This window comes from Poromitra crassiceps (genome assembly GCF_964638095.1).
Source record: "Poromitra crassiceps genome assembly, chromosome: 3".
Classification (NCBI taxonomy): Eukaryota; Metazoa; Chordata; class Actinopteri; order Beryciformes; family Melamphaidae; genus Poromitra; species Poromitra crassiceps.
In genome coordinates this window covers 63,916,825-63,942,829 of record NC_139625.1, presented here as the reverse complement: position 1 = coordinate 63,942,829, position 26,005 = coordinate 63,916,825, and the positions used below count along the sequence as shown (strand labels likewise).

The 26,005-nt window shown below is 43.7% G+C and overlaps 2 protein-coding genes across 3 annotated transcripts in view; both read left to right on the top strand.

Moving 5' to 3' along the window:
- cyp4f3 (cytochrome P450, family 4, subfamily F, polypeptide 3) overlaps positions 1–5,886 on the top strand; it is a 13,067-nt gene extending 7,181 nt beyond the window's left edge. The window contains exons 11-14 of one of the 2 annotated variants that reach the window (XR_014552535.1): positions 1–73; positions 566–630; positions 710–792; positions 3,739–3,787. The exon at positions 1–73 is cut by the window's left edge and continues 65 nt beyond it. Coding sequence is in view for 1 of the 2 variants with exons in the window: in XM_083633294.1 (XP_083489420.1) it covers positions 1–69; positions 566–630; positions 710–792; positions 3,739–3,958 (437 nt within the window). In the remaining variant the exon portion in view is untranslated. Of the gene's footprint in view, positions 74–565; positions 631–709; positions 793–3,738 lie in introns of both variants that reach the window. The other variant, XM_083633294.1, reaches the window with a different exon arrangement.
- Positions 5,887–12,331: 6,445 nt separating this feature from the next.
- The window catches only part of LOC310773598 (uncharacterized protein), a 31,016-nt gene continuing 17,342 nt past the window's right edge, over positions 12,332–26,005 (top strand). The window contains exons 1-2 of the mRNA XM_083633509.1: positions 12,332–12,527; positions 15,160–15,309. Of these exons, the coding sequence (XP_083489635.1) occupies positions 12,458–12,527; positions 15,160–15,309 (220 nt within the window). The 5' untranslated portion in view covers positions 12,332–12,457. The remainder of the gene's footprint in view (positions 12,528–15,159; positions 15,310–26,005) is intronic.

Sequence of the window (26,005 nt, the reverse complement as noted above, 5' to 3'; positions counted from 1 at the left end):
CTGTCCTGGCTGTCACCAGGAGATACACACAGGACATGGTACTGCCGGGGGACCGCATTGTACCAAAGGGTGGGTGAGTGAGAGAGTGATGAGTGAGTGAGTGAGTGAGTGAGTGAGTGTGTGTGTGTGTGTGTGTGTGTGTGTGTGTGTGTGTGTGTGTGTGTGTGTGTGTGTGTGTGTGTGTGTGTGTGTGTGTGTGTGTGAGAGAGAGAGAGAGAGAGAGAGAGAGAGAGAGAGAGAGAGTGTGAGTCCGAGTCCGAATAGGACAGTTCCACAAGGTCTAGTCTTGAAATCACATTCTAAAATTTTTGGTCCTGTCTTGGATTCAGATGAGATTTTGTCGTTTTGCTTGATATTTTCAAAGTCGATATACACTTTAGACCACAGACCTCCATTTGATAGGTTTTGTCCTCTGGGAGTTCCATTTGAGAGGACTTTTGTCATCTGCTCCTTCTGTAGGGAAAGAGAACTGTGAGTTATCTGTCTCTGAAATCTATGAAGTAGCAGTCAAATGAAACAATTGCCGATTTAATCAAACATAATCCCCAAAACTGTCCTTCCCCAGGTACAATCTGTTTGGTCAGTATTTATGGAACTCACCACAACCCCACTGTCTGGACGAACCCCGATGTAAGAAACATACACATATTTTCTATTGAAGATATTCTGTGAATGAATGTGACATGACTGGTTGCTCTCTGACTCTCAGGAGTTTCATCCTCTGCGTTTTGACCCTGCCAACACAGGGGGGCGCTCTTCTCATGCCTTCATCCCCTTTTCCTCTGGACCCAGGTAAACTATATACAGAACTTCAAGAACACCTTAACATTTAGGATTAAATCAACAGGAACAGGACCTGAGCCAAGATTACTTAAACTTATTGTTATTAGCAATTTATGATTAGCAAATTAGAAAATTGGTAACTATTTTGCCTTGCAGTGATCACTGACTTAGTTCAGCTAGTTTACCCACATTTTTTATAAAACTACTTTACAATTAATGTTAATGTCATGTTAATTACAGATTTTTAACACGTTGAGTGCCAAGGACGAGATATCTCGTCTTACATAATCCAACCGTTGAGTGCCAAAGACGAGATATCTCGTCTTACATAAAAAAAAAAATTTTTTGACGGTGGGACATCAATCAACCCCTTTTACGTCTTCTATACCAATATTGGAGGAAGAGAATGTGTATAATCTATTTTACCGACCACTAAGTGGCGACAGTTCTCTCCAGACAGAGAGAAAGCCGAGCAAAAAACAGCCACGGGTCCGCGGGAGAAAGCCATTCTAATTTTCAAGGAAATAGCTGGGCGAAAACTCTTTCGATTTCACACACACACACACACACACACACACACACACACACACACACACGCGCGCGCGCGCGCGCGCGCACACACACTCGAGTACCTTTGCGCATAAATAAGACCAGAATCGCAAAAGCTTCTTCAAAGCTCTCAGCCGACACCTCAAGAAACGAACGAGCCCGTTTTACAGTAAGCCAGACTGCCCGAGAGCCGCCAGCAGCAGCAGCCCAGAGGAGCAGCAGCAGCAGCAGCAGCAGCAGAGCGGAGTAGGCTGCCTCAAGATTGGAAGAAGGGGATCGCGAAGGAATTTCTCTCCCGTGTCTAACCCCCCCCCCCCCCCTCGCCTCTCCTCTCCTCTTCCCCGCTCCTGCGATTCCCTTCTCTTTTTTTGGGATCTGTGAGGCAACAGAAACTCGCCTGTGACAAAACACTGCAAAGCCACACCTACGGAGGGAGGAGTTTGGAGACACACACACACACACACACACACACACACACACACACACACACACACACACACACAAAACAGTATACAGACTTGCCCAAGGGCACCCATAATCACAGGCACGTGAGGTGGTTCTAAAAATCCATTTATCTCAAAACTCTCTGAAAATCTCTGAAACCATGCTGTACTCAACGGCTAATATCTACATAACTACTAACTCTACAAACTAACTCTTTTAGACAGAGAAAGCACACATTCTATTAGTTCTTTTTAGATGATTGGTGTTCACGAAGTCTTAACAGAAAAGAATCCTCGGCTCTTGTAAAATGAGCCAGAATCCTCAAAAAAAACCCTGGCACAACTTACCTACAGCATTGAAAAAACGTTTCAGTTAGTTAAAGGCCGGCTTTTCCGTGGGGGATATGAATATATATTAAATCTCACGCCCCTAAGGTTTTCAAATCCGTTGAAATTTTTGAAATTGGTTGTTTACAGCCTGAGATATCACCAGAAATCCACTCTGTGTGGTGGGGGGGGTGGTGGGGGGGAGGTGCGGGTGCGGGGACTCAAAATACTACATTTCCCACAATGCACTGGGCTCGCGTGGCCTTCGTTTCCATGCCCACCCCTCAGGCGTTTGGCTGATATCAAACTCCAGTAGGTGGCGGTAATGCACATATATGTTTGCCAACCGCCATAAAACTCAAAGAAGAAGAAGAAGAAGGCTTCGACAATAATATATGGAGAGAAGAAGAAATAAATCGAAAATAAATCGAAAATAAATTGCCTCCAAATTGCACCAAATTTAAACTGAAGTATATATGTCGGGAGATGTCTTCATAAAAAAAAATTCATGCATTTTAAGGCATTTTCGTAGGAGTTACGCGCATCTGATGTTGTAACTATTTTCTGTAAAAATGTGTAAAAACGGGTACATTGCTCAGCGTTGATTTCGTTACTTCAACCCACCTACTACTAGATGTAAAATTTGACGAGCTTTCCAATGCCGCCAGGCACGTGTCTGTCCGTGCTTCCGTTCCCGAGAAAATCGTCTCTTTGCAAGGAGCTATGGAAAGCTAACCTAGCTACAGCAGGCTAGGTGGTCGAAAAAGATGGCTGCCTTTTTGTTTTTCTTCAGACCTCTGAAGGGGCGTGGAGGACCTCTAGAGGCGGGACCATGGCTCACAACAGTTGTAGTTCATAGGTGCACGACTTCCGCAAGGCGGACTTGGGCCAGATGACGCGAAACGCGTCGGCTGGCCCAAAAAATATGTGAGAGATGCTTGATATCTCTGGGAGTGAAGCTCCAATTTCAAAAATTTCAACGGATTCGAAAACCTTAGGGGCGTGAGATTTAATATATATTCATATCCCCCACGGAAAAGCCGTCCTTTAAGGTTAGGATAGGTAAGGGTAGAGGAAGTCCATGGAAGGTTTTCACAAGCATTGTGACCATACACTGGAAAAAATATGGACGTAGTTAGTGTGACGTCACCCGTTGGTTTGTGGACTCCTGCAGCTTGGCATTTTAGCTGCTGCCTGGTGACAAGGGGTTTCCCACAGAGCCGCTGCTATTGGTCAGTGATCGGCAAACTGCAGGATCAGTGGAGAGGCGACCTGTCAATCACACCCAAAACAGTCTTTTTTACAATCTATTACTCTAAACGGGTGAGTTATATAAAAATTCACCCCATGAAAGGTGAAATTAGCTATAGAGAGACCTTTTTTTTTTTAAATACCAGGCTGTAAAGATGTTTATTCCTGCTGAAAAGTCGGGCATTTTAACATGAGGGTGAATGGGGATTGACTCCATTTTGGAGCCAGCCTCAAGTGGCCATTCTAGAAACTGCAGTTTTTGCCACTTCTGCATTGGCTTCATCTGTCCAAGCCCAAGGTTGCCACTTGATTATGACCCAAACGTGTGTGTGTGTGTGTGTGTGTGTGTGTGTGTGTGTGTGTGTGTGTGTGTGTGTGTGTACAGGAACTGCATTGGTCAGAAGTTTGCCATAGCGGAGCTGCGTGTGGTTGTGGCGCTGACCCTGCTCAGGTTCCGTCTGACCCCGGGGACGAACCCGGACCTTGGGACGACCTCTGGTGGCGTTCGCCGTCTCCCCCAGGTCGTGCTGCGCGCTGAGGGAGGTCTGTGGCTGCGACTGGAGCTTCTAACCCCACCCGGCCCAGAGGAGCAGCATGACGAGTGATCAAGCTGCCATGCCCAACTGTTTTATAGCTCAACAATAAAACATCTGTGCAAGATGAGATGAAACTTTGAGGATCAACGTGAGGAAATTAAGCATTGCAGCAGCAAAGAGTTAAATACTACAGTAAAGACAAATGTGAATATACAAAAGAATATAATGGGGGTTGTAAACAAACTCAACAGTTCCATTTTAGAAAAGTAGAAATGTGTGGACAATATTATGAAAAAGTGTGTGGGACCTCTGACTGGTCAGTGAGCACTCAGGGAGTTCCCCGCTCACATCTGTGTGGAAAGTTCTCACTTAAAGCCCCAATCAGTAAGATTTTTGACATTTTTTATTGTAATATAAGATCTTTTTAGTCTTAGGACATGGTAGATTGACTGGTAATAGGGAGACTCTCGGCTTTATTTATCCCACACCGCCCTCCATTGGCCAGCACTGGGACTAAGCAGTTTGCTGTCAGCGTCCCGTGTCAATAAAATCGAAAAAAATAAAAGGATGTGCGCATGCGCTGTACAGCGTAAGCGCTGTCTGCCTGAAAGCAAGGAAGTAACTCGATTCGGATTTGCTACGAAAATGATGTTTCACGGAACTATGGATTATTATTTCATCACGTGGTGAGTACCCGATGTCACAACATGTACATAGAGCTTTCTGGCGCTGTGTTTTGTTGACTTTGAACGGCGATATCGTTATCGATACTAATGCACGCAGAGGGCGCAGTTGGAAAAGTTACTGAATGGGGCTTTAAAGGATGGTATTACCGGTAATCAACCCACTTTGTATCATATATATATTATATAATCTCGGTAATATAAGCACATGGGCAGTGTTTTGCCTTCTCTCTGTTTACCTCACGGAGAAAAATGCTCCTGCACCTGTCTGCAGAAACTCCCCCCAGCCAGCTGCAAGTCATTAAGGCTCATTAAGGCTCTCAATGCATTCTCAGGATGTGCGCATTCTTAAAAAAAATTAAAATAACAGCCGCCCTCGGAGCAGATTCCACGTCTCCAGCAGAACTTCCGCAGCTCTGTTGAGACGCTTTGTGACGTAAAACGCGTCACCATAGCTCCAAAAACAGCTCGCTGAGGGCTCGGAACACCTAGTCTGAACTAGGCATAAGGATACAATAACAAAAGAGATATGGTCGAGCAAACATACATTTTCAACTTTTTAGGGGTTTATAATACTCATAACACAACACTTCACTTACAACCAAGGGCATCACTCACTGTTTAAAAGTGGTGGGGACTACACTGTAAGCCAGGCACAGATGAGGGCCGGATCTACCATAATACCTGGGCCTCTTTTTGTCTGGCTCATGTCAGGCTCCACAGAACTATGACACAAATCTAAGACCAATCAGAATGAAATGAAAATAGTTTCCAAGAAGATTAAGGGTCATGATTGATTGTCATTGGATCGCTGCGGGCAAGTGGTGAGCCATTCTTCCATAGACATTTTGTAAAATGCTTATAAAAACGTTTACTTGCTCAAACAAAGTGATTCAGTTATGTTTAGAATTACAAGAGATCATATACAGTAACATTTTACTCCGACCAAAGGATTATTTTTAGGGCATACTGCACCCCTATTTATACCGCCCCCTTGTGGGTGAAGTTTAAAAAAGTGAGCCTTCACAAACTTCAGGTTGTTTTGTAAGGCAGGAGTCAACACTTTGCATGTGCTCTTGAGAATTTGATGTACAAGTTTATTTGTCGACTGAATGTTTCTCAAAATGCCAGTATCATGTTGCTGACCAATCCTGATTTCAGTACTGTGAGATACCACTCACATATGTGGAAATTTTGGTATAAGTGCCTTTTATAATTTCACTGTGCTTTTGGGCGTTTTATTTTAATTGTTATAAGAGGGTCTTGTCTGTTTTCTATGGACTATGTGTCCGCCAATAAAAGTTGATTCATAATGTAAAAGTTCTATTAATGTTAATATTCAAGTTTTATTAAATACATATTTTCACAATCTTCTTTTGCACTGCTAAATTGACTGAACATTACAGTCTAGATGAGCATTTAGTTGTCTATTTGTGATCATATATTTTTTTTCAAAAAAAAAAAAAAAAAAAATTGGTTGTACTTTTTAGACGATGCTTCTTTTTGAAAAATTCCAAACTTAATAGTGAACTTTTTCCACCTCAGTCTCACAGCAAGCAGATTACATCATGATAACGTTGTGATGACGTCTTTCAGTGACGTCCAGGACTAGGCCGGATCACAGCGATATGGGGATGATATAAACGTCTTCCCCAGGCCATCATCTTGACAGTTTTTCAGAGTCTCGAACGATTTATTGATGGCCTCTGATGCCGGTAAATGTTCTGTTCTGGTGCTGCTTGATCTGAGCGCAGCTTTTGATACTGTGGATCATCGCATCATGATCGACCGGCTCAGAGAGTGGGTGGGCATCTCGGGGTGCACCCTGGATTGGTTTTCCTCTTATCTTTCGGATAGGAGTTTCTCTGTAGCTGTGGGCCCTCATAGGTCTAAGTCTGTCCCCTTATCCTGTCGGGTGCCCCAGGGCTCGATAATGGGTCCTTTTCTTTTCGCCCTTTATATGCTCCCTCTAGGACTCATTATTAGCCGTTTTAAGGGTATTTCTTATCATTTTTATGCTGATGATATTCAGCTGTATTTTTCTTTTAACCCTGACAGGACGGATCATTTTAATGTTTTATATGACTGTTTATGTGCAATCAAGGATTGGCTAGCCAGCAACTTTCTTCAGCTAAATGCTGAAAAAACAGAGGTTTTGATTGTTGCTCCTGATAATGTTGCCGCCAAGGTGGCTGACTGTATTGGGGCCCTTAGTTTGAATGTGCGATCAAGCCTGAGAAATCTTGGTGTGATTTTCGATCAGGCTATGCAACTGGATAAACACATCAAGTCCCTGTCCCGTACATGTTTCTTCCACCTTAGAAACATAGCTAAGCTCAGGTCTGTCGTTTCACACGACGAGCTAGAAATGATCATTCATGCTTTTGTTTCATCTCGTTTAGATTACTGTAATTCTTTGTTTACTTCCCTCAGCAAGGCATCTCTGGACCGCCTCCAACTGCTCCAGAATGCTGCGGCCAGATTGCTGACCAGGACAAGTAGGTCTAGTCACATTACCCCTGTCCTGGGCTCCCTGCACTGGCTTGCTCTTAATTTCAGGATCCAGTTCAAGGTTCTGGTCATTACTTATAGAGCCTTGTATGCTCAGGCACCGGCATATTTGTGTGACCTGCTCTATTCACATGTCCCCTGCAGGTCACTGAGATCTGCTGACCAGGGTCTTTTGGTTGTGCCCCGCACCAGACTCGTAACCAAAGGTGACCAAGCCTTTGAGTCTGTAGCTCCTAGGTTGTGGAATGCTCTTCCACCGGTCTTGAGGGCCGCGGCCTCAGTTGAGATCTTTAAAAAGCATTTGAAAACATTTCTGTTTAGACAGGCATTTGTTGCCTAGACTGGCCTGATGTTTTCGTTTCTCTGTAACCCTGCTATCCTGTATGCTATTTCTCCATCTCACTGTTTTACTTTGTATGCATTGTCCTATTTTTGTGTTTATTTTGTGTGTTTCTTAACCTGTGAAGCACTTTGTGAGTCCTCTCTGTGATAAGTGCTATATAAATAAAATTTACTTACTACTTACTTACTAGTTTTTTAATGACCCTAACCGGCCACAGAACTGGGCTGCTTTAGGTCATTGCAAAGGCGTCAAGATGACGTTCTGGTGAAGATTTGTCATGGCCTTTTTCAAATTGCCCCCTCACCATTTTAAACTGCCGCCTCAGTCACTTGATCCTGGAGCTGGGCCTGGCTTGTATCTATTGTGCTTCACAGAGGGATCCTTTATCTTCTACCAGAGTTCATCAGCACAGAGGTCAACACATGGGAGGCTGAGCTCGGGGTCAGATAGAATCTTGTTAGCCTGCCCCTGCTGTATGGTGGACTGTTCAAAGATGTCTTTGGGGGTGAGGGTGTGGGCATTCCCATAATCTTCCCTGCCATTTTAATCAGACTAGATAGGCCCATTTTGTCAGGGAAGTAGAAGTGTGTGGACCCAAATGCAGAAGAGAGACGCAGCAGGCAAGGTTTTAGGAGCAAAAGGTTTACTGAAACGTAAATACAAAATAACAAAAAACCACTAGCAGAAGGCTAGGCTAAACTCAGAAACAATAGGCGATTCACTGAGGACAATACATACCAAAGACAGGGTAGACAATGATTTGACAAAGACTAGACACAGACTGAGACAATATAGACAGAGGTAACTAATGACACATGAGGGACAGCTGGGCAAGGCAGGAACACAGGGGGCAAAACGGGAGAACTGATTGGTGGGGAGAACTCAGGTAATGGGGCAGACTACCGGGGAACATAGGCAACAGGTGGGAGGAAAACAGAGAACACACAAGGAATAAACATAACACAGACCTTTCTCTATAGTATGACTAGTCCACTGAGTTTAGCTCCTAAGGAATAATCACACACAATCACGACATAGCAGGCCACACCGTGGCCTGGGCGTTACACATTTGAGCTTTAGATTTGACTGTTGGTAATGCCATAACGTAAAATTGACTCTGGTCGCTGTATAAAAAATCAACATAATATTCCTGGCTGCAGACACCAAAACTCTGAGCCTTCGAAGAAAATGGAGGCACTGATATTGCACAAACACAAGCACATACATGTGCCAGCTACATTCCTTATCAAAGTGGATCCGCACAGTATTTGTAGAAAGTGACCTGCTTGATGTCATAGCCATGTATGGCAACCGTACTATGCTGCCCAATTGATCTGGGATCCACCACAATTTCCTTAGTTTTACGTACATTAATCTGCAGGTGATGCTGATCACACCAGTCCACAAACCTGTCCAGTCCAGCTGTATGGCTACTGATGTTGGAGTTGCTTGTAAGCAGACTGAGGATAACTGTCATCAGAGAATTTCACTACAAATTGGTTGGGTTGGGAGCTGATGCAGTCATTGTATACAGAGTAAACAAGAAGGATGAACTGACAGATCCTGGGGGGCCCTGGTAGGTAGGCTACTGCTGTATCAGAAGGTGCTGAATTAAATGCAACTTGTTGTGGGCTATTATTTGATTAAAAAAAGAACAGTAGCCTAAGCCGTCCACTTAATAAAAAAGGATTCACATTTAACGGAACTAATTATGATGATGTGATGTGACCGTGCATTTCCCCCTCTGTGTGTGTGTGTGTGTGTGTGTGTGTGCGCGTGCGTGTGCGTGCGTGCGCGCGTGCGTGCGTGTGTGTGTGTGTGTGTGTGTGTGTGTGTGTGTGTGTGTTTGAGAGAAAGAGAGATTGTGGGGGTGGTGCTCCTTTCATTTCCTTTTTCTTTTCATATTGTACGGTATTGTTTGTTAGGCTACTTGCATTTGTAATTTATGTTATTTGCTGTTGATATGTTGTTGTTGTTGTTGTTGTAGCCTATTACTAGCCTATTATTACTTCTTCTGATTAATTGCTTTTCTGTTGTTGATTCCATGATTTGCTGTAAAATATTGTGGAAATTGGTAAAGCGCCTACCAGGAGTGTGTGCGTGTGTGCGTGTGTGCATGCGTGCGTGCGTGCGTGCGTGCATGCTTGTGTGCGTCCGTGCGTGTATGCTTGTCTTCAGGAAGTTATGACCATAGTTACAGCACCAGGACACCGGGAGGCGCAAGAGAGCCTATAGTATTTTGGGATCCAGTGACACCCAATGAGTAGTCTCTTAGAACAGACGAGTTGGCTTCCGCAATTTTCAAATGCTTCCGCCATACCGTCTGTACTTCGTGGGGGAGAATCATGCACCAACCGGAATGGGAAGCAGAAAGGCGGGTCTTCCGCTCATTAGTCCAATCAGAATCCAATATGCCGGCAGAAAGGCGGGTCTTCCGCTCATTAGTCCAATCAGAATCCAATATGCCGCATTCGCGTGTCGTGATTGGTCGGATTCCGTAGAACTTCCTTCCAGTCTGAAGGTTTTTTTCCCAACTTCCTTGTGCATGTTCTGGGGGTGTAACGCTAACGTACAGACTGTATATAGCTGCATTTGCCGGATGTAGATGATACAGGGTCGGAGCACAATGGCGGAAATGCCGTCTGAGAGTGATTTGGAGGGAGAATCAAACAATGAAGATTCGAGGTGTCTGGAAAACAAAAGAAAGAGTGTATCGAGTGTATCGAGCGGGACTGCTCAGAATATTAAGAAAGTGAAAAAAGACGGGTCGGGGCCTTGGGTGGTTGGAATGAAAGCGTGTTCAAGGATTGATGGAGTCTTTAGTAATCCACATGAGGTGGGAAAGTTTCTGAAAGGAAAGTTTGGAGCAGTGAAGTCTGTCAAGATAACGAGAGGTGGGATAGTTATTATTGATTGTGTGTCGAAGGATCAGTTGGTGGAAATTCTAGATTTATGTATGTTCAAATCTAGTAATGTGTTTACTTTCTGACTTGGAACGACGGGTCCAGTGAAGAAAGGAGTGATCAGTGGAGTGCCAGTACGTGTTGACTGTGATTTATTTGAAGAAGTGGAAGGTGTATTTAAGGCGAAGAGAATGAATCGGTTTAGAGATGGTGTAAGTGAGGAGAGTACCTCAGTGTGTTTGAGTTTTGAAGGTGAAATCCCGGATCGAGTATTTTTGGATTGTGTCAGCTATAGGGTGAGGGAGTATGAGAGGGCTCCTCTCAGGTGTTATTCGTGTCAGGAGTATGGTCATGTTGCTGCAGTGTGCAGTGGAGAAAGGAGATGTGGACGGTGTGGTGGAAAGGAGTGCAGGAGGGAGACATGTAAAGATGAGGCAAAATGTCTGCACTGTGAGGGGAGTCACAACACAGGATCAGCGCAGTGTCCACGTAGAGTTAAGGAGATTGAAGTGAGCAGGATCAGAGAGAAGAAAGGAGTGTCGTATGCTGAGGCTGTTAAGTGCAGGGAGATTGAGAGAAAGGAAAAAGTGGTAGAGCAAAATGAATTGGAGCAGAAGAGTGGAAATGGTGGAATTGAACGAAATATTTGTGTGGACAAGAAAGGATTTTTGACATTCATGGCCATGGTAATTAATTGAACAGGTCAAAGGAAAAAAGGAAAAGATTAAGATGATGATGGATGCAGCTAGAAGGTTCTTGAATGTTGTTGACATTTCTGGAGAGGAGATCGAGAAGGCGCTGAGGGATGAGTTCCCGCCGACTGAGTCATAGAATGGACATAATATCGTGAATGGGAGTACTATGGGTGGATATATGATGAACAATGTAAATAGATTCCAATATGAAGAAGACATAAAACTTCATCCAGTTGGTGGCGGTAATGCACCTTTAAGTTGGCTGCCAACCGCCATAAAACACTAAAGAAGAAGAAGAAGAAGAAGAAGTAGATGATACAGTCTGGATGTCATAGAGGAGGTCTCCCTGAACGCGTAGACATATGGTTAGTGGCGACATCTTGGACACGGGGGTGTCCACTGTTCAAAAGCTGTCCAGAAATGTCACCGTAGTGTGTTTGATGGGGTTTGATGGGCCGCCATTTGTTTTTTGACTCCTATGGCCTTAGCGGAGGCTGGGATGTCATAGAGGAGGTCTCCCTGAACGCGTAGACATATGGTTAGTGGCGACATCTTGGACACGGGGGTGTCCACTGTTCAAAAGCTGTCCAGAAATGTCACCGTAGTGTGTTTGATGGGGTTTGATGGGCCGCCATATATTTTTTGACTCCTAATGGCCTTAGCGGAGGCTGGGATGTCATAGAGGAGGTCTCCCTGAACGCGTGCACATATGGTTAGTGGCGACATCTTGGACACGGGGGTGTCCACTGTTCAAAAGCTGTCCAGAAATGTCACCGTAGTGTGTTTGATGGGGTTTGATGGGCCGCCATATCTTTTTTTGACTCCTAATGGCCTTAGCGGAGGGTGGGATGTCATAGAGGAGGTCTCCCTGAGCGCGTGCATATGTTTGGCAAACTCCCATTTTGAACACAAACCTGTCCAGTGTCCAATTTGTAAAGGCTATGCACTCCAGTGAACAGCTTTTATCTATTAAGATACTGAGAAGAAAGTTCTCAATGTTATTGAAACAGTTATTGTCATACAGAAACATAATTTGTATTGTATAGCTTCATTTAAATGCTTAGTTTATTAGTTTAATGTGGAAAATAATCATTTTTCATTCGCCCCTGTCTGCTCTATAATTGTGCAGAATCGTTCTTTTACTTTGAAATTTTTTGAAAAATCTCACCGGAACTTCTTATATTTGCTAGCTCTTATATTTGCTCATAGAACGCAGCTGTTTTAAGCGACTACCCAATGAGAGGCGGAGACGCTGCGAGTTGACTCGCACTGCTTTTTTGAACTCTCACTTTCACTTTTAAATCGACCTCACGGCTTTTGGACTGTAAGCTTATAAACCTTTAAACATTTGACGTGTGCGTTCAGAAGGAGTCAGTGCGTCACAGTGTGGATTTCCTTTGACAGAAAAGTTACAGTGGATTTTAGAGAAGACGATGTCGCTAACTCTGTCTGGATTGTTGTGCGTCTGTCTGCTGCTGGCTGCACTGAGCACTGCACTGTCCCGTAAGTCTCTATTGTTTTACAGCCTGTTAGAATGCAAGCTTCTTGTTCTGCTAATTGTAGCGTGGATATATCGGAACACTGCTTTCTGACGTTATAGCAAGCCTGTAACTGTGTTGTGTGTAATTCCACAGTCTATTTCCTGCTGCTGGCCGCACCCAGTCTGCATGGAATAATAGTCAAATAATTATGAGAGGACAAACACGGCGGTGTAGGCCAGAAGACGTAGAGCAGAATGAAAAGGTAGTTGGAACACAGCAGAATTGAATAGAAAACAAAATAATAGAACATAACAAACTGGATGAGATCATTAATAGAAATAGAATAGAAGAAAACTAAAGCAGAATATAATAAAAACAGTAGAGCAGAATGTAGAATAATAGGACTACAAGTCTAATGACAAGTATAGTTTGTAGCTATGGTGAGAAGTCTCACTGGATTAGTCTTTAATTTGATTTGAGAAATAAGATCATCCAATGAAAAGAAATGTTATTATTGAGTTGATGATTTTAAACTGGATGAAGGATTTTTATTTATTTTTAGGGTAAGTCAATCTGCTTTCAAAGTAGTTTTCTTTGTCACTTTTCAGTTTGAGTTTGAATAAGACTAATCATCTTGGAAATATTATAGCAATAGTTTTGTAAATAGTTAGTTTGTACATAGTTTGCGAATAGTTTTGACAATAATAATGTAAACATTGGCCTGTCACCTGAGTGAAAGTTCCTACTTACAGTTTGGTGACCCAAAAGAGAATGGTGACTCCTACTGGAACCATTTGGTGTCCCCAATTACACTTATCTGGAAATGGCTTCTACACCCTGCTTCAAATCATTCTTTTATCAATTAGAATATAATGAAGGGAGCTGGAAGGTGGGTGCTGAGGGTGCTGTAGCACCCCCTGGTGGCAAGAGATGGGATTTTTGAAATTGTTGGATTTGGCTGTCTTGTGTTTATAACAGCAACAAAATGCATTAAAAAACAGTTTGTGCTTCCCAGCTCTAATCTTATTTCATACGCTCTCTCTTCAAAAGTGTTTGATTTTCATCATAATCTGGTTTTCCAAAATAATAATAATAAGTTCAGTGTTTATGCCTGTGTTGCTGTCTGTTGTAGTGTAAAACGACTAAAGGGAGAGCAGGTGCTTACATGAAAGTGAGTGAGAAAAAGAGAAGATACTGAATAATGACATCACAACAGTATAGTCCTAATGTTAATTTAAAATTAAATATTCTTGGATGAAAGTCCAAAAAACGTCAAATTTTCTTCGGTGCTGCCCTTGCACGCAGCACCGAGAGTCCATTCCTTACAGCACCCCCTACCTAAAAGTACTTCCAGCACCACTGAATATAATGCAATTTAATCTCCATCCCCGAACCCACAACCTCTGGCAACCTACCGCCAAAGTTGCCCCCTACCAGCCCACCCTAATGTAGCAGGCTAGATACGGGCCTGATAGAGAATAGAATAGACAAACTTGCATAAAACCAAACAGAAAACAGTAGGCTATATAATGAAAAGGATTATGGTATAAGAGAAAGAATAGATGGCAGAAAAGAGTAATGTTAGAATAAAAGATAACAGAAGAGTACTGTAGATGTAGACTATTCAAGTAGGCTAAGTCTAGTGTGTCAGTACCTTGAAACAGGGCAGATCACTATCATGGAGGAAATGACTACAAACATTGACACACAACATATTGAAACATGTTGACTTGTTTTGGAAAAATGAAATGACCTCACCCCATTGGTGTGTGTGTGTGTGTGTGTGTGTGTGTGTGTGTGTGTGTGTGTGTGTGTGTGTGTGTGTGTGTGTGTGTGTGTGTGTGTGTGTGTGTGTGTGTGTGTGTGTGTGTGTGTGTGTGTGTGTGTGTGTGTGTAGCCGTTTTCACACATAAATTCACACGCTAAATGACCGGAAAGCGGTCTAATGCCTTCATGTGTGAAAGTTGTTTTCCGGTATAAGCGTTCACTCGTCATCGCGGACATTTCACCAGTTTCGAGCCAGTCAGAAGAGCGGTATGCCGCGATAAGGGACACAAGTGTGCAAGCCGCTGCCATTCTCGCTGTGTCTGTCCTGTGTCGTGCTGCTGTGAAGTGCGGAGGACTGAAGGACTGGCCTCTCTCGAGCAGAGAGGGGAGGGGGGAAATTGGCTGTGTTTATTATGCTGGCTTGATGCTGCCTGGATACTACTCTGCACTGAAGCCCATGAGCGAATGTGAAGGATAACATACTCTTAAGTCAAACGAGTGTGATTTATTGTGTGACAAGCAAACTTAATTCACCATTAGAGTTTTGCCGACCCCCAAAATAGCCCCCCCCCCAACATACAGGCTATTTGACGACTATATTCACACATGCAGCGCTCAGGTGTGAAGGGAAATTCCGGGAAATGGCCGATATTGATTTACAGGTAATTTTCCTGTATGCATGTGTGAAAACGGCTTGTGTGTGTGTGTGTGTGAGAGAGCGAGAGAGAGAGAGTAACAGAGTGGAGGGGGAGAGGATTGGAGTCTCAGAGTCAGTGGGGGCCAGGGGGCTCACAGCCATGGGATAGAAACTGTTCACGTAGCGTGCTGCGTGAGGTTCTGGTCCTGGTAGACAGTAAACACAGCATCCCTGCTTTTTGTCTTTGCAGAAGAACCACTCTACAAGAAAGTAGGCGACAGTGTTGACCTGAGTCCAGACTTTGTGAGCGGTCCCATCACCAGCATATTGTGGAAACATGGACCTGACATGGCCATAGAGTGGGATGGAAAAGAGGTGGAGTCCTACCGTAAATTCAAAGGTATACTGAGACACAGTGGGTGATTTCAGCTCAGGGAGAGACACACAGTGGTTCTGGAACAGTTGGGGAAGGTCTGAGTGGGAGTGGTGAATGAAACGTAATCGCTACTCAGCAACTACTGCTGAGCTGCCCAACAAGGCACCTAAAGGAAAAATCTACCCTTGGATACTTTTATACTGTCTTATATCATCTCTGTCTGTGATGTGAAATGTATTCTTATTCTGTGATTTAGTTCTCTAAAATTACATTTTACAAAACAAAAAGGCATACTACCCTCAACGAGCCTTGCCTACTTCAGTGAATGATTTCCCAGTGTTTCCCAGAATGCCTTTCAACCACCCCCATAGAACGGGCATGATCTTGTTGCGTTCAGTACGTGTCATGTAGGTGGAGCGATAGCACAGCAACAGCAAGAGAGCATGTTTTTCCAGTTGAGAAACAGTCGCCCTCATGCAATACACAGCAGGTCTTGTGGCTGCGTTGCATAGTGAGGCTCTTAGTGGAGAAATTGCTCTCTCTCCTCTTCTATGATGGGAGCAACTACTGTAGATCAACGATCGTGGCCTGCATACCAAGAAAGCAGAGCTCCTGTCTAACCTAACCTGAACAGAGAAACACCATGGTTTTCTTTTTTATTGATTGATTGATTTTATTTATGGATAGCCGCAGTGGCGGCTGGTCGCCGCCGGAAAAAATTTGGGCGTTTTTTTTTCTTCTCTTTTGCAGTTTGAAGACAGATTTTAACAACATACAAACAAAACAAAAGCTCAGACACAGCTGGAAAACAAAGCAAAGCATTCTATTGATTGACAATTATAATATGGTGCTACCACCCATATAAGGGTGCTTACATGCTTATAAAAGCATATGGGTTATACAAGGGGCTAGGCATGGGTCGATTTCCGGTTTTACCGGTTCGGTTCGGTGTACGAGCCCAAACCAGTTTGATCACGTGCGAACCGAAAAAACCTAAAAAAAAACCTAAAAAAAAATTGCCAGTCCATTCTGATTGCACTATTGTTCGTATTAGCCTCTTCTCAAGTTGCACTAGTATGCAAAAATCTTATTTTGTTTATTATGTTGATGTTTGAAGAAAAGTTAAGCTGAATAGTTATGAGAAATAAATACAGGGTGTGTTTGTTACACAGGTGTCCTGCTTCTTTTTATTCAGTATCATTGCTGGTTGACAATACCAGCTTAGAGGTGTATTATCGCTATCAGGTGGACTGAAGTTGCACTACAGACAGTTATGGGCCACACTCGGGAGCCCTGCTTAACTCATTGAGTGCCAGCCACTTTTGGAGAACGGACGCTCCCAGTGCCAGAGTTTCAGAGCGTTTTCAGTGATTTCTCGAGGCCCACAGAATATTGTGTGATATTACTATGTAAACACCGAACACGCACAAAGAACGATGAGACTCTCTTCTATCATCTGCAAAAAGAAATTTATTGATATCATTTTCCGTTCTTTAGTTATCAGCCGGAGAAGATAGGTTGATTTCAGCAAAAACACACGTTTCAATTTAGAATCTGAGATATTCAGCCTTTTGTGAACTGAAGCATTTCAAGCACATCATTGACTCTGAAGCTAATATTTTCTGATGTAATGACACCTCAAAAATAATTTCCTTCAATAAAACAGTGAAAACAAAGGAATTTTGTTTGGCCAAATTTTTTTTTTTTAGCTGCAGCCAGCAGCGCTGGCCCCTGCGTGCGCAGACCCTACACCTTCTTGCTGGTCTTGATTTAAGTCAAGTTTATTTATATAGCCCTAATTCACAAGCATGTCTCAGAGGGCTTCACAGAAAGTATGTCTAGCTAATTCTAGCTGACACAACAGTAACAAGAATATACAGAATAAAGATAACATTTGAACAATTGATAATATAGAAAATATAGGAATGAGGGGAGAGCAGAGGAGAGCGCAGGAGAAGGGAGAATAGCAGGGGGAATGTGGGGAAGGAGCAAGAGGAGAGAGCAGGAGAGGGGAAGGGGGGGGAGGTGTGGGGGAGAAGAGAGCAGGGGGAGGGAGGAGGTGGGGAGAGAATGAGCAATATAGACGGAGGAGAGGGGGGAGGTGGGGAGAAGATAGGAATGTGGAGGAGGAGAGAAGGAGAGATGGGGGTGCAGGGGAGGGAGAGCCAGGGTAGAGAAGCAGGGGGAGCGTCCCACATCCCCCTGGGGGAGAGGACAGAGAGGAGGAGAGAACAGAGAAGGAGAGGTGGGAGGGTGCAGGGGAAGGAGTGCAGGGGGAGAGGAGGAGAGAACAGAGAAGGAGAGGTGGGAGGGTGCAGGGGGAACGCGGGAGGAGGAGGCGGGGGAGGGAACAGACCTCTCCGCCCCCTCCCCCCCCCCCCCGAGAGGACAGAGGGGAGGAGAGAGCAGAGAAGGAGAGGTGGGGGCGTGCAGGGGAAGGAGTGCAGGGGGAATGTGAGAGAGGGGAGAGGACAGGGAGGAGGAGAGAACAGAGAAGGAGAGGTGGGAGGGTGCAGGGGAGGGAGAGCAGGGGGAACGTGGGAAGGGGCGGCGGGGGAGGGAAGAGCATGGAAAGAGAGGGTGCGGGGGGGGAGTGGGAAATGTGGGAGAGTGGGGAACAGGAGGGGGAAGAAGGGAAAGGAGCGGGGGAAAGAGAAAGAGAGGGGGGGGGGGAAGATCAGACAACTGACTACTCTAAGCATTAACCAGAGCTAACTGGGACATAGTATCTAGCTAGTCTACAGCCTAATCTGGCCTATCCTACTCTGCTCTAGTCTGATCTTTGCCTGAACACTAACAGGTCAGCCTTAGGCTGTAGCTAATCTATCGCCTACCTAAACTGTTCTAAACCAACCGGCAGCCCTCGACCAGTGATGAAGAGCACCGATGCCCCCCGCCCCGGCCCCCCCCCCCCCACATAAGGCGTGGGAGAGAAGGCCGGGCTGGGACACAGCGGCGTCCCCACACCCCCAGTGAACGCAAGAAAACCTTTCCACCAAATGGATTGCCCCAGTGACTTGGCTTGGCTGAGGAGGAACCTTGTGAGGTCGTTGTGCTACAGGGGCCCAGCAATGGTCGCCTGGGTAAACCCACCCCCCACGCGACCCGCTCCCAGACCCGCCCCCAGCTAGTGACTGGGAACTGAGAGAGCAGGCCACGCGGGGGGCGGGCCCACCCAGGCAGTGGACCCAGCAGCGGACCCCCATCCGGGGACTCCCCTCCGAGACAGGCCGAGAGATGCCGGGCTAAACCATGTACAGAGTTTTCCGGCAGTGAAACTCTGTAAATGGTTTATTATGGAAATAAAATTTACAAGAGAACAGAAAATTGAAAATGTAAAAAAGAGTCCAACAGAGGGATATAAAAATGTAGTTTTTAAATTATCCTAAAATCAGGGAAGGGAGTTGAAAATGTAAAAAGTAGAGTCCAAAGGAAATAGAAAATGTAGTCTTTAAGTGTTCGTAGGTTTAGAGAATACTAGCTAAGAGGAGGGGAGGAGAGGATAAGAGTCGGAGGTGGTGATTAAGGGGAGGGGAGGATAGGAGTTGGAGGTGATGAGGCCGGGGGGGGGGAGGGGGGTCCCCCCCTTCCCATAGGCAGGCAGGTGACCAGGATGATGAGGATAGGGGTCGGTGGTGGTGAAGAGCCCGGGGTGTCAGACAGTAGAAGGAGTAGCGGGTAGATGGCCTAGAGTGACGACAGGTGGCTAGGGCGATGACGGCCGGACCTAGGGCTGCAGCGGCGGGGGTGTACGTCAGGCCAATGAAGGACACCTGAGGGGGAGAGAGAGAAGAGAGCGGGGGAATCTGCGCAGAGGTGGAACTAACTCTATAGACAACAATAAAATTAGGTCAAAACAAAATTTATTAGGATTTTATTTTTTATTTTTTAGGATGACTAATACTATACTGCTAATTTAGGTCTAAGTACCACCTAACACCACTGTCAATGATTCAGCCCTGTTGATGCGGACCGTAAATCATGACCTACAACAAAATTTATTAGGATTTTTTTTTATTTTTTAGGATGACTAATACTATACTGCTAATTCAGGTCTAAGTACCACCTAACACCATTGTCAATGATTCTGGTGGTGGGCATCAGATATTCTAGCTTGTTTGCCTGTCTCTCTGTGCATCGAGCCTGCTGTCTGGGTCTGTGTTTACTGTCAATGGTTGTATGCTGTAGTGCCCTGCGTGCCCCACCCCCCTCCTCCTCCTCCGTGGGAGTGTCTCTGGGGCTCTGCTGCGTTTGCTCTGCGTTTGCTCTGCACTGAAAAGTGCGCTGCACCCCGCTTTTTCACAGCCTGTCGCCGGCTCCCAGCTGAGAATAATGTAACTTTTCAGAAAGACGCTGGTGTCGACAACTAAATCATGTGGAGGGGCTATCGCAGCGGAGACGGAGGGGCTCAATTGTGGCAGCAGATTGACTGCTGTTCACAGGCACAGCTAACGTTATGCTTCATGCATATCGATGCGATTTCCGTTTCCCCATTACTTCTTCTCTCTTTTTTCCTCGCCTTTCTCTAATGTGGAGAGCACTGTCACCACCTAATGGGTCCCTAAAATAGCTTTTACACATTCAACATCCACCATACTTTCACAGGAGATGGATCTGGCTTTGATCCACGTCCCACCGTCGAAAAACGCAATTGACGAACATACTCGTCCTTGGCACTCTACGTTACTAAACGAATTGACGAACATACTCGTCCTTGGCACTCAATGAGTTAAAAAAAAATTAATTAATTAATTACAAAAAAAATCGGTATACCGGACCGGTTCGATCCGGTTTAAACGCCAATATCGAACCGGTTTAAAAATTTTCAAACCGACCCAGCCCTAGAAGGGGCCAAGACAAACCAGCTGAGCAAGTCACCCACCGCCCCTAACCTCATCAAGGTAGGCCAGAAACGGGTCCCAAATATGTCACTCCTATACCCTAATGTAATCTCAATAGCAGCACCAGTCTCCTTCAAGGAAACAAGATCAATAGAAATCATTAGGCTACAGACCGCTTTATAGATCCACACTGTTACAGCAGGCAACATCAAACTTAATTTCAGTTTAATTCAATCACACAAATTACACCACGCACCCCCATATAGATACGATTTTGTTCCAGGGTCCCCCATCTGATAAGAGTTTTGCTTTTAGATGTTTTATCACAGACATTATATGAAACCCATGACCAAAATAGTCATACATTCTGTGATTGTGTTACTTATGGATGGAATTATAGTGAACATAGATTAATCCCCCCTTTTTGCTGGGGACCCCACTTTGAAAACTGTTGCAAGAAGGTGAATTTTCACACATTTTCAATGCAGATTGAGGACAAATAAGATAGATTGTCATCTGGTGCATTTTAACGTTAGGCACACCCATGAGAAAGAGAGTTGAAGTGGGAATAATTTCTGGCTGAACAATGTAATGCACCTCAAAATAAAGTAAGATATTTAGGCTACAGTTAGTCTGTCAGTAAAAGGTTTGATGGATGAACAAATCAATCAAAAACACTTCACTACGTCCAACATAGGCTACAAGTTTCGTTTCATTCCATTGAATTTGGCAGCGCGGAAGGAAACATGGAACGAAACGCAGAACGAAACATGCAAATTGCATGTTTCGTTCCATGTTTCGTTCCGCGCTGCCAAATTCAGTTAAAAAATGTGCAAGTTTAAGATCGCCAAATGGCGGGCTATTCAGCATAAAACAATATAATACGAAAAAGTAGCACTGCTTGGTGGACGCCGAATTTAGTAGAAGACCCGGATAACTCGAACTTAATTGACTTACTTGAATATCCATGCTGTCTGTAGCCGGTGCGAGTGCAGCCGATGAGGTTAAATTATCCCAGTGTTTGCTTCTGAGCCTCTGTGAGCCTCCGCGTGTACCACGCTGCCCTCTCTAAACTCCGCGTAATACAATGCAACGACTGTCTGGCTTGTGAGCTAACTTACTGCTTGATAATATAAAACATAGGAAAAGAGAAAGGGGAAAATCTGTCTGTAAATCTATCTATTAGCCTGTCAGGTCTTCATTTCCTCCATTTCCAATGGAGCGCGGATTCAACAAGATTCAACAAGATTTTCAGACGTAGGCTATTCAGCATTGGACAATACAGAATGTCAATCTTAGCAATCTATCCAACAACAACCAATTAGGTTTCACCAGGCTAAGGGCGTGTTCCGCTCCAGCTCAATCTGATTGGTTGGAAAACACATCACTCTCACGTGTTCTCTGTGAATTGCAAGTGTTTTTCAACCAATCATATTTTTTCATTAGATAAATTACCAAATAAATAAACGCCCACAGGGCGAATGTTTTTTTTAACTACCTACTCCACGCTGGGACCAGGGCCAGAGTGACTCATCTGCATGGAGCTCTCCTTTCCATCAGTTCAGGTCACTGTTGTTGAAGCATTTTAAGCATATAAGAATATAATGAATGAAAAAATGAGCGTCTGCACATAAGAAAAAACACATTTGATTGATATTTTATTATAAAAAAAAATATGAAAAAAGAAAAAGAAAAAAGAAAAAAAAGAATTGATAATATTATTTTTTTATATAAAATCCCCAATCTAATAGAGGAGGACCATCCTCCTATGCCTCACTGGAAAAACCTCCTCTGAGTTACACAGTACAATGTTACCGTGGGCCAACCAATGTTAGTTGTATCAGCTAGAATATTAGCAAAAGTCACTCCCTATGGATCAGGAAAAGTGTCCATTTACTCCAAAGAGTTTCCCCTTTTTCTTTTTGTAGCCTCAGACTATAAGTCAGCTGCTCCATTTGATGTAACTGATTTACAATATTTATAAACATCTCCACCGGGGGGTAATGTTTCCGATTATCAACTTTTAAGACATTTCAAGATCCCGCGGATACCCTGTAACAGTTACAGGATACCCTGTAACAGTTACAGGGTATCCGCGGGATCTTGAAATGTCTGCCTGTCTCCCTCTTAGATCTGTTACAGTGTAACAGATCTAAGAGGGAGACAGCCAAAGATAATATTAATAAAAAAATAAAAAAATAATAGACAAATAAACAATATAAATTATAATACAGTATATACCAATGGAGCGTAAACATACATTGGATAGCCTACAACATTATCTGTCCTCATAGAGATACTGTATAAATGGTATTTTCCCCGTTTTAAAGTGTAATCTTCCAGTCTGTCAGTCTTTCTATAGAAGAGATGTTAATATGAGGCCACCTTTTCAAGTTATATGAACCACTTCTGTCTTTTTCCGTCCCCTCAGTAAAGCCTGTCTACCCACCATTACGGCCGTTTGGATCTGTTCTGCATTCACAGTCTTTCAGGGTCACCCAACACAGACAACCTGGGAGAAAACTCAAAGGCATTGCTAGTCGTCTCTTTTATACCTTTATGAACTTGTTCCCAGAAGTTCTGTATCTTAGGGCATTGCCAAAGAGCATGAAGTAATGTAGCTTCTGAACTCTGGCATTTCCAGGAATCCACTGTGTTTTTAAGACCTAATTGATAGTCTAGATTTGAACCTAGTTCCTCATTTCGCGGCTCACGAGACGCTGGCGGCTCTCGAAGCTTTAGTTGGCGGCTCTAAGAAATTGCATTTTTTTTTTTTTTTTTTAGATTTATTTTTTTAGATTTTTTTCTTTTAGATTTTTTCCCTCCTCCTCTCCCCAAAATGTCAATACACCTTCATGGCATATTATTACAATACAACAATACTGGTGTTGACAGTAATAGAAGGTGCCAAATCATTCAAAACAATAAGCATTTTGCTTTTAGGAGTATTGTGCCAGCGTGCAGCGCAGTTCCAAAACGTGTCAATGTGTGTCGTTGCCTGGGAAACGCATGTCCAATAATACAACTGTTCGCATCGCATCCCATAATAGTATGATGATACTTGGGATGCCATTGCGAACATAGATGTGAACAGGTTAACTAAAACTTTAGCGTCGCCAGCGACGGCCCCCACCGTTGCGGTCGGGGTACGTTTCAAAATCCCTGCAGACCTGAAAGATTTTCTAGGGGAAACTGGTATATGTGTGTGTGTGTGTGTGTGTGTGTGTGTGTGTGTGTGTGTGTGTGTGTGTGTGTGTGTGTGTGTGTGTGGAAAACAATAAAACACAAAAAAATGGTAGGCAGATGTGCTTGGTTGGGGTGGCTTTTGGTGTTTTGCGGTAAAAGTGCCTCTCCTATTGACTTTGTCCTGCCAGTGCGGCTCTCATCGAAGAAATAGTGAGGATCACTGCTCTAGAAGGTGTGCAATAGAAGCGATTGAGGATTTTAAATTGAACGAGGAATTTGGCATATCCTGTTCCATTCTAATTCATTAAACAAGAGCTTTAAATCTGTCTCCCAAATCATACATAGTGCTGTTGAAAGTGTAGTAGCTTGGCAGAATATTTTGGAATAATAATGAGAGGCCTCATGACCCAACCCAAATATTTTAATGATATCAGGGAACGCCATGGTTTTCTTATCCAAGTTGTTGTACAGTACTTGCCTAACCTTAACCAAGTTGTTTTACTTGCCTAACCATAGCCAAGTGGTTTGACTTGCCTAACCATAACAAGTTGTTTTACTTGCCTAACCATAACCAAGTGGTTTGACTTGCCTAACCATAACCAAGTGGTTTGACTTGCCTAAACATAACCAAGTTGTTTTAGTTGCCTAAACATAACCAAGTTGTTTTACTTGCCTAACCATAACCAAGTGGTTTGACTTGCCTAACCATAACCAAGTTGTTTTACTTGCCTAACCATAACCAAGTGGTTTGACTTGCCTAACCATAACCAAGTGGTTTGACTTGCCTAACCATTAGTGCTGCAACTATCGATTATTTTAGTAATCGAGTATTCTACCGAATAATCCATCGATTAATCGAGTAATCGGATAAGAACCCTTTTTTGTGTTTTCAAAGGCTTATCGTAAATATACACCAAAAAATAAGATAAATCTCTTCAAATAAACAACTACATTGGTTTCTTTCTTAGAAAAAACAACATTTTTATTTTTAAATTGCATAGAACTGGCAGTGGCACCATTCATCTTTTCAACCTGACGTTTGAGTTCTTCCAGTGTACAGCAACCGTTAAATAATATGAATGAATGGCTTACTAGCTAGTTTACATCCTTCATTTACCTTACAGCTGCATGAGGCAACTTCGCATATTGCTGCTCTTTCTCTCTCACACACACTCACTCTCTCTTTCTCTCTCACACACCAATAGGCTAGTGTGATCACACACACACACACAACGCTGTTAAATTAGCCACTAACGTTAACGTTAGGTTGAGCTTTGTATTTCTCACAGAAAACGGCAAGCCACATCAAAAAAATGCAGCGTGAATGCAGTTACTAATAGTCATATTGGCAACGTGGCAAGCCAGCAGCACAACTACTACTAGTCTTAATATCAAGTAGCAATCATTAGCATACATTTACATTAGCGTTGTGTATAGTTAACGTTACGTTACTTTGCTCCGCTCGACGTAGATGCGCTGGTGGATGCGTAGACTGGATGTTTACGGTTCAGGTGCTGAAGCATTGACGAGGTACTGTTGTGATATGCAAGTATCGTTACAGTACTTGCACACCACTGAGTTTGTGTCCTTTTTCAGCGTGAAATGGTCCCACACTTTAGACAGTTTCGGTCGCTTTGTCGGCCCTGGTTCTTCCCTTCCCGGCTCCTCCTGTCTGCTTTCTCCGCCGCCTCGTTCCATTTTGCGGGGTCCGCTCGCTATTAGCTCTGCCTCTCTGGTCTGTCTGCGATCATGTGTTCTCACGTGTTTACACCCATATGTTTACACTGGAAGAGCGCTGTGCCACACCAGTAAGCGTCCGTGAGAAACACAATCTCTACTCTCTAAATGCCGTGTCGAGGCGAATCATTTTGGCCTCGATCATTTTAATTATTCGAGTTATTCGAGGTACTCGAGGAATCGTGACAGCCCTACTAACCATAACCAAGTTGTTTTACTTGCCTAACCATAACCAAGTGGTTTGACTTGCCTAACCATAACCAAGTGGTTTGACTTGCCTAAACATAACCAAGTTGTTTTAGTTGCCTAAACATAACCAAGTTGTTTTACTTGCCTAACCATAACCAAGTGGTTTGACTTGCCTAACCATAACCAAGTGGTTTGACTTGCCTAAACATAACCAAGTGATTTGACTTGCCTAAACATAGCCAAGTGGTTTGACTTGCCTAACCATAACCAAGTTGTTTTACTTGCCTAACCATAACCAAGTGGTTTGACTTGCCTAACCATAACCAAGTGGTTTGACTTGCCTAAACATAACCAAGTTGTTTTAGTTGCCTAAATATAACCAAGTTGTTTTACTTGCCTAACCATAACCAAGTGGTTTGACTTGCCTAACCATAACCAAGTTGTTTTACTTGCCTAACCATAACCAAGTGGTTTGACTTGCCTAACCATAACCAAGTGGTTTGACCTGCCTAACCATAACCAAGTTGTTTTACTTGCCTAACCATAACCAAGTGGTTTGACTTGCCTAACCATAACCAAGTGGTTTTACTTGCCTAACCATAACCACGTGGTTTGACTTGCCTAACCATAGCCAAGTGGTTTGACTTGCCTAAACATAACCAAGTTGTTTTACTTGCCTAACCATAACCAAGTTGTTTTACTTGCCTAAACATAACCAAGTTGTTTTACTTGCCTAACCATAACCAAGTTGTTTTACTTGCCTAAAC